This window comes from Lactuca virosa, chromosome 8 (genome assembly GCF_052849685.1).
Source record: "Lactuca virosa cultivar CGN04683 chromosome 8, Lactuca_virosa_CGN04683_v6, whole genome shotgun sequence".
NCBI lineage: Eukaryota > Viridiplantae > Streptophyta > Magnoliopsida > Asterales > Asteraceae > Lactuca > Lactuca virosa.
This window is the reverse complement of record NC_136433.1, coordinates 26965313-26982465: the sequence shown is the minus strand read 5'-3', so window position 1 is coordinate 26982465 and position 17153 is coordinate 26965313. Positions and strand designations below refer to the sequence as shown.

At 36.0% G+C, this 17153-nt stretch overlaps 2 protein-coding genes across 2 annotated transcripts; one reads left to right on the top strand and one right to left on the bottom strand.

Moving 5' to 3' along the window:
• The first annotated feature begins 4673 nt into the window (after window positions 1-4673).
• Window positions 4674-8491, top strand: LOC145132308 (S-adenosyl-L-methionine-dependent methyltransferases superfamily protein). The gene is made up of 9 exons (XM_079067054.1): window positions 4674-5687; window positions 5836-5985; window positions 6092-6362; window positions 6476-6586; window positions 6653-6812; window positions 6901-7158; window positions 7236-7358; window positions 7945-8022; window positions 8101-8491. Exons 1-9 carry the CDS (start codon window positions 4989-4991, stop codon window positions 8300-8302), a joined length of 2052 nt encoding a protein of 683 aa, XP_078923180.1. The 5' UTR covers window positions 4674-4988; the 3' UTR covers window positions 8303-8491.
• A 1323-nt stretch (window positions 8492-9814) lies between these two features.
• HESO1 (Nucleotidyltransferase family protein) lies at window positions 9815-13629 on the bottom strand. Its single transcript, XM_079068206.1, has 8 exons — window positions 13205-13629; window positions 11762-12103; window positions 11456-11634; window positions 11286-11381; window positions 11139-11208; window positions 10787-10917; window positions 10611-10721; window positions 9815-10540 (listed from the first exon to the last, which is right to left on the bottom strand). The coding sequence occupies exons 2-8, from the start codon at window positions 12063-12065 to the stop codon at window positions 9995-9997; spliced, it is 1437 nt and encodes a 478-aa protein (XP_078924332.1). The 5' UTR covers window positions 12066-12103; window positions 13205-13629; the 3' UTR covers window positions 9815-9994.
• Between the last annotated feature and the right edge of the window lie 3524 nt (window positions 13630-17153).

The window sequence follows — 17153 nt, the reverse complement described above, 5'->3', positions numbered from 1 at the left end:
ACACTCAAGTCTATTAACACCTACAGGTTGCGAGCCTACTAGTGTTCCACAGACCGTCTAGAACAGTCCATGGTTGTCATCCATACTCTGCTGAATGACGGGGGTCAACGTTTGGTAAGGGCTTTTCTCATATTGCACCACTCACGCCAACGTTTCGGTAAGGGCTTTTCTCATATTTCACCACTCACTCTCAACTCATGATCTATATCATTGATCATCTCATCTATCCAACTCACCTTTCATCACACACCCACTATTTAACTCATGATCTATATCACTAACTCATGAAGCTCGCCCAATCACTTCATAAAAGAACAAAGACTCCAAAGCTCTTCCAAATAAAAGTATAGGGAAAATACTGATAAAGTACTCCCGTACGCTTCCGTACCCCGAAACGTAATAGTGTCAAAAAGAAGAACTAACAGATGAACACATAGTTCAAAAACACCTAATGAACATATAGTTCAAACATACGTACCGATTACAAGTCTACTAACGTTCCACTGGACTATCTAAAATAGCCTGTGGCCGTTGTCTATACTCTGCTAGATGACTATATCATCTTAAACATCGATACCTCTCATTACTTTTATTTCATCACACATCATCTAATTCATCTACCCATGTTTTACCCAACATATTTGTAGATATATATATATATATATATATATATATATATATATATATATATATATATATATATATATATATATACAGTTTAAAACTTGTATAAAACATCTATTCAACAGTCACCTTAATTAAACAATCAATATAATTACACATAGCACGTATTTTAAAGAAAATACTTCATATATATGTGTAAGGTGAAAGTAACTACACACTCACCTGATTTAATGAAAATCGGGCAGCAATTTGATTCCTTAAAACGATCGTTTCTAATAAAACCGGGAGTTTTATTGAGAAACCGGGCTCTGTGAAGGGTCGGGCTTCAAAACCGAAAAGATAAATTTTCCGGCTTCTCGGGCACTTCGGGACGTGTTCCGGGTGCTATAATTGAAACTGGGGCTTCGGGGGATGTGAAAATAGCTAAAATATTGAAAAAGGGGCCAACATTGCCAATTTCTCAAAAGTACCCGGGCAATCTCGCAAGCCCTCTATATATAGGCCCGAGGCTGCTGATCGGACGGTTGAGAAGAGTCCATGCGGCAGCAGATCCGAAGAGGGCAGCACCTGCTCGCACGTGGGCTGCGCATGCGAAGGCTTCGCTGGCAGTTCCTGATTGGACCGAAGTCCGGGTCCGAGGTGGGTGGCTCGTGGCTCCTGCGAAGGCTCGGACGGATGAGTCACTACACACGCGTCGGATGCGAGGCTCGCCACCGAGGCACACGCGTCGGACTCTCGGTTGCGCACGTGTCACTCCTCGGATGCTTCCACGGCTTCGGATGACTCAGCATATTTCGGACACGTGGCTCGCATGACTCACTAATTTCTCGGTTTTCGCGCCAAAACTTCTAAAATCCATAACTTTCGCATACGAGCTCCGTTTTTGACGTTCTTTATATGCACGCGTAGGTAAAGTTACGCGCTACAACTTTCGTTTAGACTTCGTCGGCTAATTTTGACTTTAATTTTTAAATTATTATTTTTAACAGACCGGGACATGAAATCCGTTAAAAATTCATAACTTCTTCATCCGACGTCCGTTTTCGTCTGTCTTTTTACCGTTGCACTAAAAATGACGAGATCTTCAAATCTCGTTTAGGTTGTGTCGGCTAAAAATCACTCGATCTAAAATTCGAGTTTTTAGCTGTCTACTGCTAAGCTGAAACTTAGAAAAATCATAACTTCCTCATACGAAGTCAGATTTGGGCGGCGTTCTTTTTATACATACTCTCGGTTTAACGAACACTACGACTTTCATTTAGATCACCAAGGCTAAAAAGTAGTTTATCAAAAACTCACTTTTTACGACATTCGGCACCGTGTCGGTTTTGTCGCGAAACTTCGACAGGTCATAACTTCTTCGTTATAACTCGGATTTCGGCATTCTTTATATATCCGTAATCCTTGTCATGCCCACTACAAGTTTCTTAATAGATATCAGCTTTATCTAATATTTATTTTCGACGCTCATTTTTATTCTTAATTAATTAAACCCTAATAATTAAGCATAAAACACATAATTCACATAATATTCACATAATTCCTTTTCATTTCTTCAAAATGAGTTACAAAGGTTAACCTAGACTATAATGTCAATATTAATGCCTAGCCTAGAAACACGGGCATTACAATAGATCAATCCTCTTCAAACACTACCTACACCATATATGGACATAAGTCATTAAAATGACCAAAATACCCCTCATAGCTTCCATTACTAAATTTTATTGTTTCGAATCATTCCCCATACAAAAATATGAATGTAGGCGAAACCGTGCGTAAATCCGAGACCGTATGCAAAAGTTATGAAGAAAACAATGACTTTGAGGTCAAAACTTTTCAAATCATTACCATGTATTAGAACTACAAACTCATTATTCGAATGGTTTGAGTTTGAGGTCCACCATGAAATGAGCTTGCATAAGGTTGAAGAACCCGAGTATATTATATGGTTTAAAGGGGCAATGGATTATACAATAGGTAAAGCATCCAGAAAAGTCTCATTGTAATCAATTTCTTCGAATTACTCTGTCCAAATGACAGTTAATTACTTGAAAAATTAAACAAAGTCCATGTCCTCTTTGACCAAAATTACCCATACCTATCTCCAAATCAAGAACTCTTATCCTATAATGAGGTCATAGATATGTCAATAAAACATAAACACTCCAATACTCTAAAATGAAACTTAAAATGCTTATCCACAACTACAATGGATATCAGTTTGTTAGCATCATTAATACTATTAGAGATCAATAAACTTGATGTGAATCAGACTTGCTCTATCAGATCAATAGTATATTGTTTTCCTTCCCTCTGCAAATCACATATATTCATCCAGTTAAGATAGATTTATCTACAATATCACAACCAATAGAAAATATCAATAATAACCCAAGTTAACCATAAAAAGAAAAATCCCTAAATTCAACATTTAATCCCCATTTTGGAATAAAAAACATTATGAATCATTCCCAAAACCTTTTTCTATGCAAGTTAAAACAACAAATAAATGCTTGTTGCAAATAATTTAACCAATAGGATGTGAAGTAGAGTACTTACAATCGTGGTTGACCAGAAAAATCCTCGGCCAAATTAGACAGATTTAACAGGTTCTATAGTTAAATCCATATGTGTAAAAGTGAAACCCTATAACACAAAATATTGATATGGAAAATCTAATAAATCTAGAAAACGATCAACAGATGACCAACACAAAAGAAGAAGAAGAAGAAGAGAAACTCGCCTGACCCATAATCAACTAATTGGTAAAAGAATCTCTTGACGACTTTGAACATTCTTTGAAAGATAAAAAAATCTTGAAGCCATAGTCACAAGAGCGAACTAATTACAAAAAAAGGACATAGTTTACCTAATCAATCCAAAGAGCAAACAGGTTAAAAGAGCGAACTAATTAGACGTCGGTTACCAACGGAGCAGGATGGAGATGCGAGAATCGATGGTTTTGAACTTCAAAAATCAATAAAATCTACGCTTAATAAAAGTAGCAATCGATTTGAAATTTAGAGGCAGTTACTTATTACTTGCTGGAGCAATTGATTTGTATCCCAAAAGATCACAGATTAAGTTATTGATTAGTAACAAAAATTATTCAAAATTGATACGGTCTCGTTAATTAGAATTTTAAGTTATACATGGGCGGGAAAATCATGTGGCAAAGAGAAAATATAGAAAACAGACATGTGCACCCCGTTTCGGAGTTGTAGCAAAGAAAAGAAGAGAAGAGAAAAGAAAATAAGGAGAGAAAAGAAGAGAAAAGAAAGGAAAAGAAATTTGTCTTTTGTGTTCCCGAATTGGAGAGAAGTGGAAGGAAAGTTAAACATTTTGTTCTTTCTCTCCAAATCCTTCAAAATCGGAAGGAAAGTTAGGAGGGAAAGTGATCCTCATTCCTTTAATGAAACTCGGGAACACCAATTTCTTTTACTTTCCTCTCACTTCCACTCATTTCCTTTCTTTTCTCTTCTTAAATTGAACTCGGGAACGGAGTGGTGGCATATCAATGATTTTTTATTAGAAGAGAAGAAGAAGATCTTGATTTGCAAATTGTATGTTGTTAGATGCCACAATAAATCATATTTTTCAATAAAGAAAATTCGTGTTTTTCCCACAGGTAGTCCCGAGGGGATGGAATCCTCCAATAAGAGTTAGCAGTACTGAACAAGCGAGTCATCGGTCCGGGGAAAGAAAAGGACTGCCTTTGAAAAAAGAAAAAAGCGGTTAGACTCTTGCTATAGATTAGAGCCTCTATCGTGCTATTCTAGACATACGTAGGCGACAAAGACAAGGGATCTCTCTCGCTGTGGATGGTTGTTGCTTGCGAGAAGCGTCTCTTCCACTTTTTCCTTTCAAAAGTTGAAATAAAGAAAGAATTTTTCCACTGGTATTCTACGCTCGATCTCTACTCTCCGAGGAAGGTCTAACTTTCAGGGTCTAAAACGGTTTTGAGAGAGAGTTTTTGGGTCTAAAACAGTTTTGAGAGAAAGTTCAGGGTCATATACATATATATATCATCGACAACTGAAAATCATTTCTTTCCTCTTCTTCTTGGATTCCTCAATTACACAAAGGAACTTACCTATTACAACACTGAACACTCGCAGACACAGACACACACATTTATACATAGATTAATAGATATAGGCGTCGTGTATCCTACGCATAGTATGTATGAATTCAGTGTATTGCTGGCACAGTTAAAGCGCTGATTCAGATTCTCTTCGTTAACGCCGGCGAAAAAACGCAAGGAGCTTGTTGAATTGAATTGTAGGTGTATGTGTATCAGTGTATGCACATAACGTCAGGGGAAGGGAAGAAGGATTGGATCAGGTAATGTGGTAGCAAAGATGAAGGGATTCGATCTGTTAAAATCTTCAAGTCTGGTAAAATCTGCCGGATTCGTTTTTGTAGCTCTAGCTTTCTTCTATTTCGGTAAACAATGGTCCGAAGATCATTATCAACGAGCTATCTTCTTCAATTCTTACTCAAACGCAACTACCAAAACCCCTTGGATCTCAATTTCCCCAAATCACAATAAAACCTTCGATATTATTTCTCTAATCAACAACACCGAGGAATCAGAAATTCTAGCTGATCATGCCTTAGCTCCAATTCCCCAATCAACTTTGCTTTCTCAGTCACCACCACCGCCTCCGCCTCCGCCTCCTCCACCCCCACCGCCACCGCCAGCAGTGCAGAGGTTAGGGTTAGTGGATGAGAATGGGGTAATGAGTAATGATTTTGAGGTGGGGGAGTTTGATCCGGACGGGATAGAAAATTGGAATAATGAGACGGAAGTTGCAGAAGGTGATAATGACGGAGTTAAGGTCACCATTAAGGTCCGGAAGTTTGGGATGTGTCCGGCGAGTATGAGGGAGTATATACCTTGTTTGGACAATGTTCAAGCCATCAATAGATTAAAATCAACAGAGAAAGGGGAAAAGTTCGAGCGCCATTGCCCTGAGAAAGACAAGGGATTAAACTGCTTGGTACCAGCTCCCAGGGGTTACAAACCTCCAATTCCATGGCCAAGAAGTCGTGATGAGGTAATCGTCTTCTTAATCTCTCCAATTCACATTCATTATGAAATTGAATACAGCTTTACACAGGGGACAACTGATACAGAATCAAGCATCAACTTGCTCTGTCTCTGTATTCATTTTGATTTGAATGAAATCATTTCCACACTGACAGGTATGGTATAGCAATGTTCCACATGCACAGCTAGCTGAATATAAAGGTGGTCAGAATTGGATTGTTGTAAACAAGGACAAATTTAGGTTTCCTGGAGGTGGCACACAGTTCATACATGGTGCAGATCAGTACCTGGATCAGATTTCAAAGGTATGAATATGATCTTAAAAGGGAAATTTCATACCATTTTGCTGCTTTTTCTAGCTTCCAGATTTACAAGAAAACCTCTGAAATAATGTTTGATGTGTGATGGTAGATGATTCCAGCCATTGGTTTTGGAAGGCAAACCCGTGTTGTATTAGATGTTGGATGTGGTGTGGCAAGTTTTGGTGCCTATTTAACCTCAAGAAATGTAGTAACTGTATCAGTAGCTCCAAAAGATGTACATGAAAACCAGATTCAGTTTGCACTTGAACGTGGTGTCCCTGCCATGGTGGCAGCTTTTGCAACAAGGCGGTTGCTTTATCCAAGCCAGGCTTTTGATTTAATCCATTGCTCAAGATGTAGAGTTAATTGGACTCGTGATGGTAACTAACTACTAACTACTAACTAACCCTTCATCATCAATCATCAATCACATAACACTTTCAAAAAATAAAAATAAAAATCTCACTTTTTAACATGTGGCTTATAAATGTAGATGGGATTTTGCTGCTTGAGGTCAACAGGTTGCTTCGGGCAGGTGGATATTTTGTCTGGGCAGCACAACCAGTTTACAAACATGAACCTCTTCTTGAAGAACAATGGGAAGGTAGTAATATTATGATATTATTAAAAAAGATATGTTTTTTTTAATATTTTTATATAAATCTCTCAGTGATGACCAACCTTACAAGTCGAATTTGTTGGAATCTTGTGAAGAAAGAAGGTTATATTGCAATATGGCAGAAGCCCCTTGATAATACCTGCTATTCAAATCGTGATTTGGGTACTCAACCCCCATTGTGTGAAAAAGAAGATAATCCAGATGATGTTTGGTAATTTTTTTCTTTTTGTTTTCACTTTTCTTGATAGATTTTTATTAAAATAAAAATCTAATTATTTTAATTTGTTGTTGTTTTATAGGTATGTGGATTTGAAGCCATGTATTGCCCGGCTGCCCGAGGATCAATCGGGAGCAAATATTACGAAATGGCCCTCGAGACTACATAATCCTCCGGAACGCCTCCACAGCATAAAGCTTGATGCATTTGTGTCAAGAAAGGATTTATTTAAAGCAGAATCAAAATACTGGAAAGAAATCATAGATGGCTATTTGCGTGGTTTAAACTGGAAAAAATTCAAACTCAGAAATGTTATGGACATGAGAGCTGGCTTCGGAGGGTATGTTTGTCTTTTCATCAATTTATTCATTTACTTAATAAAAGATTAATCATTTTTTTTTATTATTATTTTGGCAGATTTGCAACTGCCTTGATAGATAATCAAATGGATTGTTGGGTGATGAATGTTGTTCCTGTTAGTGGTCCAAATACATTGCCAGTTATTTATGATCGTGGACTAGTGGGAGTCATGCATGACTGGTAATAAAACCATTATTGTTCATTTTTATTAGAGTAATTTACATTTTTGGTCCCTGAGTATAGCTGATTTTTGCAATCTTGGTCCCCAAAAATTTTCTCTTGCAACCTTGGTCCTTGTTCGAACTAAAGTAGTCATTTTTAGTCTAATTTTTTCAGTTTTTGGTCCCTGAGTAGTGAGTATAGCTGATTTTTTCAATTTTTGTTTCAAAAAGTCTTATTTTGCAACTTTGGTCCTTATTTGATGGTTTGGTAATGTTTTTGGTTATTGTTTCAAGTAAAATGACTCTAGTTTATATTTGGCCTCAAAATTGCAAAAAATAGCTTTACTCGGGGACCAAAGTTAGTCATTTTATTTGGAACAGGGACAAAAAGCGTTACTAGAACCTCAAATAAGGACCAACGTTGCAAGAATCAGCTATACTCTAGGACCAAAAATGTAACTTATTCAGTTTTCTTGGAAACCAAGATTGGGAGAGGAAACCTTTTGGGACCAAAGTTGAGAAAATTAACTATAATGAGGGACCAAACATGTAATTTATACTGTTCCAATTTTGATAACCCATAAATTAAATATATTTGTTGACAGGTGTGAAGCATTTGATACGTATCCTAGGACATATGATCTCCTGCATGCAGCGGGTCTTTTTTCAGTTGAGCAAAAAAGGTAATACATTTTTTTTTTTTAAATGATTTTTGATTGTTTTTTTAACATGATTTAATTGTGTTTTTAATTATTTATCAGATGCAATATGTCTAGTATTATGATCGAGATGAATAGAATATTGAGACCTGGGGGACACGTGTACATTCGTGATTCAATTTTGGTGATGGATGAGCTTCAAGAGATTGCAAAGGCTATTGGTTGGCATGTAAAGTTAAGAGATACAGCTGAGGGACCCCATGCAAGTTATAGAATCCTGATTTGTGATAAACGCCTCCGTTAATTAATTAATCTCTTACAAAAAGTAAAAACAAAACTGGATATGTTTTTGTTATAATTCTTTCCTTTCGGTTTTTAGTTTTTACAGTTGTACAGGTACACATAGGTTTTCTAGTTTATTTTGTAAAGACTAAAACTATGTTGGAGATATTTTAGTTCTAAAACTAACAAGAAGAGAGTACTTAGTTCCTTCTGTCTGCTTGAAAAACAGATGACCAATTGCTGTTGTGAGATTTTAGGGTGTCTTAAAACTTAAACTGGTAATTAAATCAATTAGTAATTATCCAATAAAAGATTGAATGCGCTACAACAACATAAATGTAGGATTAAATAGAAAGTTTCAGCGTAGTGGTTTCTGTTCATCCTTAGTCTCGGTCTGCATATGCTACAACATGAATCAAGTAATGATTAAAAGCAGCAAACCGCATCATATGAACTCGTTCCAAGGTTATATGGTGGGTAAATCTAATAAGAGTATTAGTAATATATTTTGGATATGATTATAATTGCATAGATTGTTTTAAAGTTACAGGTTTAAACCTGGACCTACTGTATGAATATCAATATCTCAACTACTAGGTCTTGTTACGAGGACACCAAGTAATGATTAATGAGTTAGGATCCTTGGATATTGTAAATTTGTAATATAAATACATATTTTACATTATTTTAAGTATCATTTATCCTAGACTAAACTGCAAATTTGGTCCTTGTAGTTAGCAAAAAGGTGTGGATGGAGTCCAAAAGTTTCCAACTTGCACCACCGGTTTAAAATCACAAACTTTCTGCGGATTTGGTACCTGAACAATTTTTGAAACGACTCTTTTATCCTTTTCATTTGTTTTTAAAAAATTTCAAATCCATATTATTATTATTATTTTTAATAAAAAAGTAAACAAAACCCAACCCTCCCACCCCCACCCTCACCCAATCTTCCGTTCTTCATTCTCTCGTCTTCTGTTAGCAACTTAACGCCGGAGCCCCCGCCTTCTCTCCGGAGAGGAATCGCCAATGAAATCCACCATAATTTGTCGGAGCCTTCGGTGCACCCAAGACACCAAGAAGAAATCTCAGATCCGAACATTGATAGGATGCAGACCCTGAACTGGAACTCGTAGCAGCGGGATGGAAACCTCACCTTCATCTTTGTTATGGAAACCTAGATGGGGATGGCCGGATAGGATCAAGACAGAGGTATGACTGTCAGAAAGAGAGAGAGGGGGGATTGGGTGGATATGAATTCTTTTTTAATAATAAGTAAATTAAAATATATGTTTAAGGGGGGGTATATCTGTGATTTTAGGTTGGTTGTGGAAATTTTTTGGACTCCATCCACACTTTTTTTTTTTGCTAACCACAAGGACAAAATTTGCAGTTTAGTCTTTTATAGTATTAGTATCTTTCTTCTACTCTCACATCACATGTGTATTGTCTGTTAGGCTCTTTTTATGACAATCGGGTGGATATAGATGCTAACCCATACCCAATCAATGTTGCCTTTTGAAAACATAAACAATGTCCAAAAATCATCCCAAAAAATCTTTCAAAGTATTGACAAATTTAGACCTCTCATCTCATCTGAACCAAAATTCATACAATTGCAATATAGGACTAAGATGGATCAAAATCAATCCACCAACTCAAACCAAACCAAACCAAACCATCTCAAAATCTCTTTTCCCAAAAACACTCTCAACTATTTCTCTGATCTTGGCCTCCATATCTGATGAACTTGTTGTTGACTTTGAGAAGAAGACTGCCCCGTTGTTGTTGGTCTCTGGTTCACATTCCTTTGAACTTGACTTTGACTTTGACTTCCCACCAAAGGTCTCGGATTCATCATGTTCTGATACATAAAAGGTTGTTGCTGTCCGGGTGCACGTGCACCACGAGGATATACACCTCCTCCTCTGTGCACCTGCAAACCACCATTGCTGTTGTTACCGGTGTTCCTATATGGCAACTGCAAATGGGCCCCACCCCTAACATTACTACTACCAACAGGGTTTCTTTGAACATGTGGGCCCAGATTCATGCCATTGACACCACCAACAAAGCTTGGAACTTGAGATCTTGACATAATACTCAAAACTTCAGGCCTCACAAGAACAGCAAGTGGATGGGTCAGATTAGGAGAAGTCAGCTTCTCATAGCTGCTTTGAAACACCTGTGCAATTTTCATCAAATTTCTGTGCCCTACAGCCCTTGCACAATTCATCGGTTGCTCAAACGGGTCCTCGATCTATATCACCATTTCCACACTTATTTTTTAATATAAAACAGAGAGAGAAAGATAGGGGTAGAAAACGTACAAATAGTGCGTAAGTTTTGGGCTGCCATATCATATTTTTATCAATATCTTCCCATTGTCCATTATACGGACTAATCCCTTGTGTTGATGCCCTCACATTAATGTCACAAAACTGAAAAAACAAAACACATATTATTTAAAATCTTCAACAGAATAACAAATAAAAGCCAAACTTACCTTCTCAAGAAATGAAAGAAAAAGATCTGCTAACGAGCTTCTGTTAACCCTTCTTGACTTGTCTGATTTAATCCTGTTTATGCTCAAACTACATGCATCTTCAATGTTTTTTTCAGCAACAGCTCTCACACCTTATTGTTATTCAAAATTTAGTGTTAAGCCACATCAAAATGAAGGAAAACATGAGTTTAGTTTTTCAGGAAAATTGTGGAGAATAGCAATGTACTTCACTCTTGCTACATATGTAGGCAATGTACTTTATTTTTTATTTTTTTTATTAATAAAGATAGAGAAGTATGTTGCTATTTCCTTCATTTGGCCCTTCAAATATACATTAAAAGTTAAAATATACCGAAAAGGTCAGCAGCCATATTCCCTTGGTAAATTTCACTTAAAGGAGGTAGAATAGCAGGTTCGCAAGTCTGAAAAGAGAAACAAGTATGTTGAAAAAATGAAATGAATATTACAAAAATAAATATAAAAAGGTAAAAAAAATCACCTGAAAGTGAAATATGATGAGTAAGCTAAGGGAATAAGAATTTAAAGTCCCGGTTTTAGGATCATTAATACCATGTGCTTTTGCCCATTCTTTGACCTAAAAATAACAACAATACCACTTTAGCTTATCATAAGTTCTTGTTTACAATTGTATTAAAAATAAAAACATACAATCAAAACCAAATCACGAAAACGCCCATCAATTTCGTTTATCCAAAACAACATTTTAGACTTCATTTGACCAGTCAAATTGTTGATGGAAATATCACAAGAGATATTGTCCTTGTTGCTATCACATTTCAAGATTGGGACTCTTGCATGTGATATATATTTTATCCCATGAAATCCACCTGTAAAATAAAAATCCACATCATCAATACCATAAAAAATACAAATATTTATCAAAAGAGTAAAGTAGGTTGCTATTTCTTTCAATTTGGCTAAAACTTAATGAATAAAAAGCAAAATAAAACATACCTTTTCTTTTCAGAGCTTTTAGTACATCCAACAGCAAAGTTTGCTTGTGCTTTTTTCCAGCAGAAGAAATGTAAGATCCATTTGGTAACTCAATGGAAACATCTAAATCACCCCATCTTGTGAAAAGATTAGACACAAAAGAACCAAATGGCTCCACTGTAGCACCTCTAAGAATTTCCAAAGTTTCAATGACAGATCGAAGATCATTAATGATTTGAAATCGTTTTGACCAATCATCTTGTGTGGGGTTGACCACATAAAGAATGTCTGTGAGAGTAACTGCCAATGAATAATTGGAGTTCATCTTCGAGCTCCAAATGAATCAGAATCTTGTAGATATGACTGAAAACACATATAGAAAAGATTTTAACTTTTAAGAACAAACATATATACAAGAAACTAAATGAACATGGGATCCGATAACAATTGTTATATAGATTGGAAAAAGATACATTGTGATTCGATAATAATGAACATGCTAGAAAAGCATCAAACATTAATCTCCAAATCAAATCAACAAACACAAATTAACAACAAAGTCATAAGAGATAACATGCATTTGGTAGATTTGTATATGTATCAACTACGGGTTACAAAGTTAACAAGATTACCTGAGAACTTCAAAAGATCGGCTTCCTAGGGGAATTTGAGCTTGAAAAGAGTAGGCAAATGAATGAGAGGGGTAATTTAGGTAGAGAATAGCTAACCCTAAATTTATCTATTGAATTAGGTATACGCATCCGGCCCAACAGAAGAGGCCCATCCCAAATAGGAAACCCAAAAAAGATTTAATTCACGCGATCCGAATAGTAGATGGTTTAAATTTGACAAATACTGGATTTTGAATCACAATGCACATTAGTTTAATGAACCAAATTGTGGAAAATGCATTGCAAGGAATAAGCACAATAATGTACTTTGTGTAATCCATTAAGTTTGAGTTTGAGGGTTGTTTCACAAATTCTTTAACCATTTACACTATGCAATCTTGTTCTTAATCTCATTGCTTATATGAAATGCAACAAAATCATTTAACCATTTTGATTGCTTTTCAAGTACACATACACCTGGGATTCAATTTCTGAGCCCTAAAAGCAAGCTATGAGTCTGATGAATACTAAGAACAATAAACCACTTCCCATATGTGAACTAATATAGCAAAACAGTGTGTTATATGTTAAGTATTCACAGTTAATATACTAAATAGTAAATACCCATCCATTTCAGAAGAAAAGATTGGACAAAAAGTCATTTCCAAACTTCAAAATAGATCAAGAACAGAACCAGTATCAATTTCACATTCAAGAAACTAACAGATGTGGCAATCAATTTGAAGTTTGTCTGTTAAAAAAACAGATGGACTATTCGATCAACTAGGCAATTGCCAATTAGAAATTGTTATCATGCATAAATAAAACCATCAATGACAAACGAATTTCATACCATTATATATGATGAACGGAGAATTCAAGGTTTAACGCCGAACAGGATACAAGAGATTTGAATCTTGAAAGGGTAAACATCATCTGGGATTGCTTTGAAACATGCTAACAATAGAATAACGAAGTAGAAGGTACATCATATGGGGTTTTACTTTTACAGAGGGTCTTTAGATCAATAAAACTGAAGGGGAAAAGTGTGAGAATATGCATTTGGAAGAAAGAAGGGTTTTGTTGCGGCGGTGAAGAAAAGTTTGTGGCGAGTGTTGGGGGCATTAATGGAACGCGGGAAAGGATGGGGAAAGCGGTCAAATGGCCTGCCTGCCTCTCACATCTGGTTATGGCTGCTGATGTAACAAAGATTCCAAATCATGAATTAGGGTTTTTCCATTGAAATTATGAATGATGACTCTAGCATTTTGTAAGTAATGAAATATGCTATCTGTTAAAGTTTTGAATTTAATATTTTCAAAAGGGTTATTATCCTAAAAGCAATAAGATTTCGGTGTCGGTTTGAAAAAAAAAAAAAAAAGGATTATCACTTTTTTGTCGTTATATATATTAAAACTTGCCCGGCTTATGGTTCATAAGCCGGCTTCAAGTCTTCGGCTTCGGCTACAAGTCTTTATAGTCATCGGCTTCTTTTCCCACAGTCTCTCTGAGCCCGTCTCCGTCTTCCAAGATGCGAGACATCCTTCTACCTATTCCTTCCTATTTCTTGTTGGTTTAATTCTAGAAAAAATAGTGTATGAGTATTTTTGGAAACTTGCTTTTTATTAAGTTTATTTCTCGGTTTTAAAATATGAGTCAAATACTTTTTGTTTAGTAGAAATATATGACGTATGTAATCTTGTAATTCATTCGGAACCAATTTTATTTAGTAACTTTTACTTTGGCGCAAGCAGTCGAGTAATTCTCTGTTTTCAAAGTTTTCTTTTTTCATTGATCCCCTCTCCGTCCCTTTCTTCTACACTTCATGTTTCTGTTGTTTTTCCTTGCTGAACAAGGTGCATATTACAGTAGCCCCACTGATTACATTTGGTATTAGAGCTTGAACCAGGTAAGTCTATCACACCATAGATGGGCAGAAGAAAGATGGAACATCATCGCTTCATTACCCGATGTTGTCACGCAACAACTACGTCGTATGGGCCATAAAGAAGCACAAGATGTTTAGGAGACTGCGAAAACGAAGAACCCTCAAAACATCGTACATGTCAAGAAGGACAAGATGGCGTTGGCAACCATCTACCAAGGAATCCCAAAGGAAGCTTTGTTGTCGATTACAAAGAAGCAAACAACAAAAGAAACATGAGATACTCTTAAAGTCATGTATCTTGGAGCGGATAGGGTGAAGGTTGCGAAAGTACAAACCCTAAAGGTAGAATTTGAAGTTCTAGCCATGAAGGAAACAAATTTGATCGATGCCTTTGCGCTCAAGATAAATAACATAGTAAGAAACATCCGATCTTTGGGGGACACAATGGAAGAATAATATGTGGTAAAGAAGTTTTTGAGGGCGGTCCCAACAAGGTTCTTGCATATTGTATCATCCATTAAACAATTTGCGGACCTCGAAACCATGATGATTGAAGAAGTGATCAGTCGTTTGAAGACTTATGATGAAAGAGTTTGTGGATCTAGTGAAAGTGGATGAAAAGAAGCTACTCCTAACTCATCAAGAGTGTGTAGAAAATATGAAGAAAAGGAGTGATAACTCCAAAAACTAGAATAACTCCTATCGTGGTAACAACGACAACTCGCGAGGTCGTGGTAGAGGTCGGGGAAGAGGTAGAAATAACAACCAAAAAGGAGGATATTAAGGTGGTTGTTCAAATCAGCCTCGTAATGGCGACCGGGGAACCTCCAACCAAGACAAAAGTAACATTCAGTGTTATAATTGTCAAGATTACGGTGTAACATCCTGTTTCGAGAAGTTTCTTATTTCGGGATTATGGACAATAAATGGATCAAATATAGGCCTTGGGCTTAAAGGGAATAGGGTTTAGACCATATTGGATGTGGATAATATTTGTTATGTGATCCAAGCTCTTGGTTTGTGTTTTGGAGTCAAAGGGTAAAATGGGAAAAGTAAGGTTTCAGATTTCTTTCATGAATTAAAGATTTTACTTTGGTGTGTTTTAAGTCAAATGTAATTAGATAGAGTTGGGGGGCTCCTCAATACATTTCTATGCATATAAAGAACACTGAAAACGGAGTTGAAACGAAGAAGTTATGATTGTTGGAAGTTGGAGTGAAATTGGGTGAAAACTCGTTCTCATAAGGTGAGAAGTAATTCTCACGAAGTTAGGAGCCTGTTCTTACAAGGTGAGAAGTAATTCTCACGACATGAGAACTGTGCAGCCCAAGCCCACAAATTTTTAGGGTTTTCAAGGCATTTAAGGTAAAGATTCATGTTTTAAGGTATTTTCTTAGCCCCTATCGTATATAGAACCTCCTGCGAGAAGCCATAGCCTCCATTTTCAATATTTGAGCCTCCCCTCCCCTCTCTCATCAACTTTTGGAGTTTTTTTTGGTGGTTTTGGAGCAATGTTTTCATGCAAGATTGATCCTTGAAGCTTGGCAATTGAAGATCTCAATCTCCATCTACCTTCTAGACCTTTGTAAGTTATAAAGTTCCAATATTTATTTCTTTTCATCGTGGATATAAGTGTATTTGGTGTTTTGGTCCATTTTAACGAGTTTTGGGTGAGAGTTGAGAATAAAGTTTGCAACTTTATTACTCTCCTAAGTCTCAAGAACATTGTATGTTTCAGATCTGGAGTCCAACGCCTTTTGATCAGTTTAGAATGTTTTTTTGGACCTTATGGACTAGGAAAGTTTTGATCTTTTGTCTTCCCTTTCAGCCATGCAAGTTATCTTGGTCATTTAGGCCATTTTGGTGTATTAAAGTTTAGATCTTGAAAGCTTGAAACATTATTATGGATAAAGTTGGAAACTTTATGTTGGATTAGGTGTTTAACTCAATAACTAAATTGGTATATACTTGAATTATTAGCAAAGTCCTTTTGGGTTGCTCTCAACCCTAGTAATTAACTAAAATGCTTTTTGGATAGAGAGGCTGATTTATTGATCTTTTATAAGATTAATAAATTGCAATTAATGATTTATTAATATATTATGAGAATAACATATTAATTAGAAATATTATTGTTTAATTAAGAATTAATCATAAATAAATTAGAATTAAGTTTTTGTTTAATTGGATTAAGTAAAAATACAAGGACCTAAGTTGTAATTGTTCAATAGTTGAACAAAAGGGGGTTCCATAACCTTCCCCAAAGTGATGGACGGTTTTGGACGTATATTCTAGGGTTTCTAGAATATTATTATATTCAAATTAGGGTTTCTAAGGTTTCCTAGTTCTGTTATAAATAGGGCCTTAACCCTTCTCATTTTCGACCACTCCTTCTCTCAAAAGAACAACCAAAAAATCTCCTTTCTCCTTCTCTCTCCTCAAAGTAATCTAATTGCTAGGGTTTGGGTACAAATCATTAGATGCACAATATTTCTGGTGCTAGCTTCCAAGTCAATTCAAGAAGGATTTATTTGATTATTTACTATAATAATCAAGAAGGTATGTAAACCCTGAACCTTTTATGATTTTTGATTTTACTAGGTTTACATTAGGGTTCTTGATGTTCAATAGATTGTAGCATTTAATAGTGAAAACATAGATCCAATTAGGTTGCATGTGAACTTAAGAGTTAAGTTATTTTCCGCCACATGACTTTTGTAACCTATAAAACCCATCAGTGGTATCAAAGTCATTGTTTTCAATTGAATATGCATAATAGTTTAATAGATCAAATTAGGGTTTATAGAAATTAAACCCTAATGCTTGGAATTTTCGACTTGGGCTAGGGTTCTTGAAACCTTAGCCTCCTCCCTTGATTTTGAAATTTATTAGGGTTTGTTAGGGTTTCCTTATT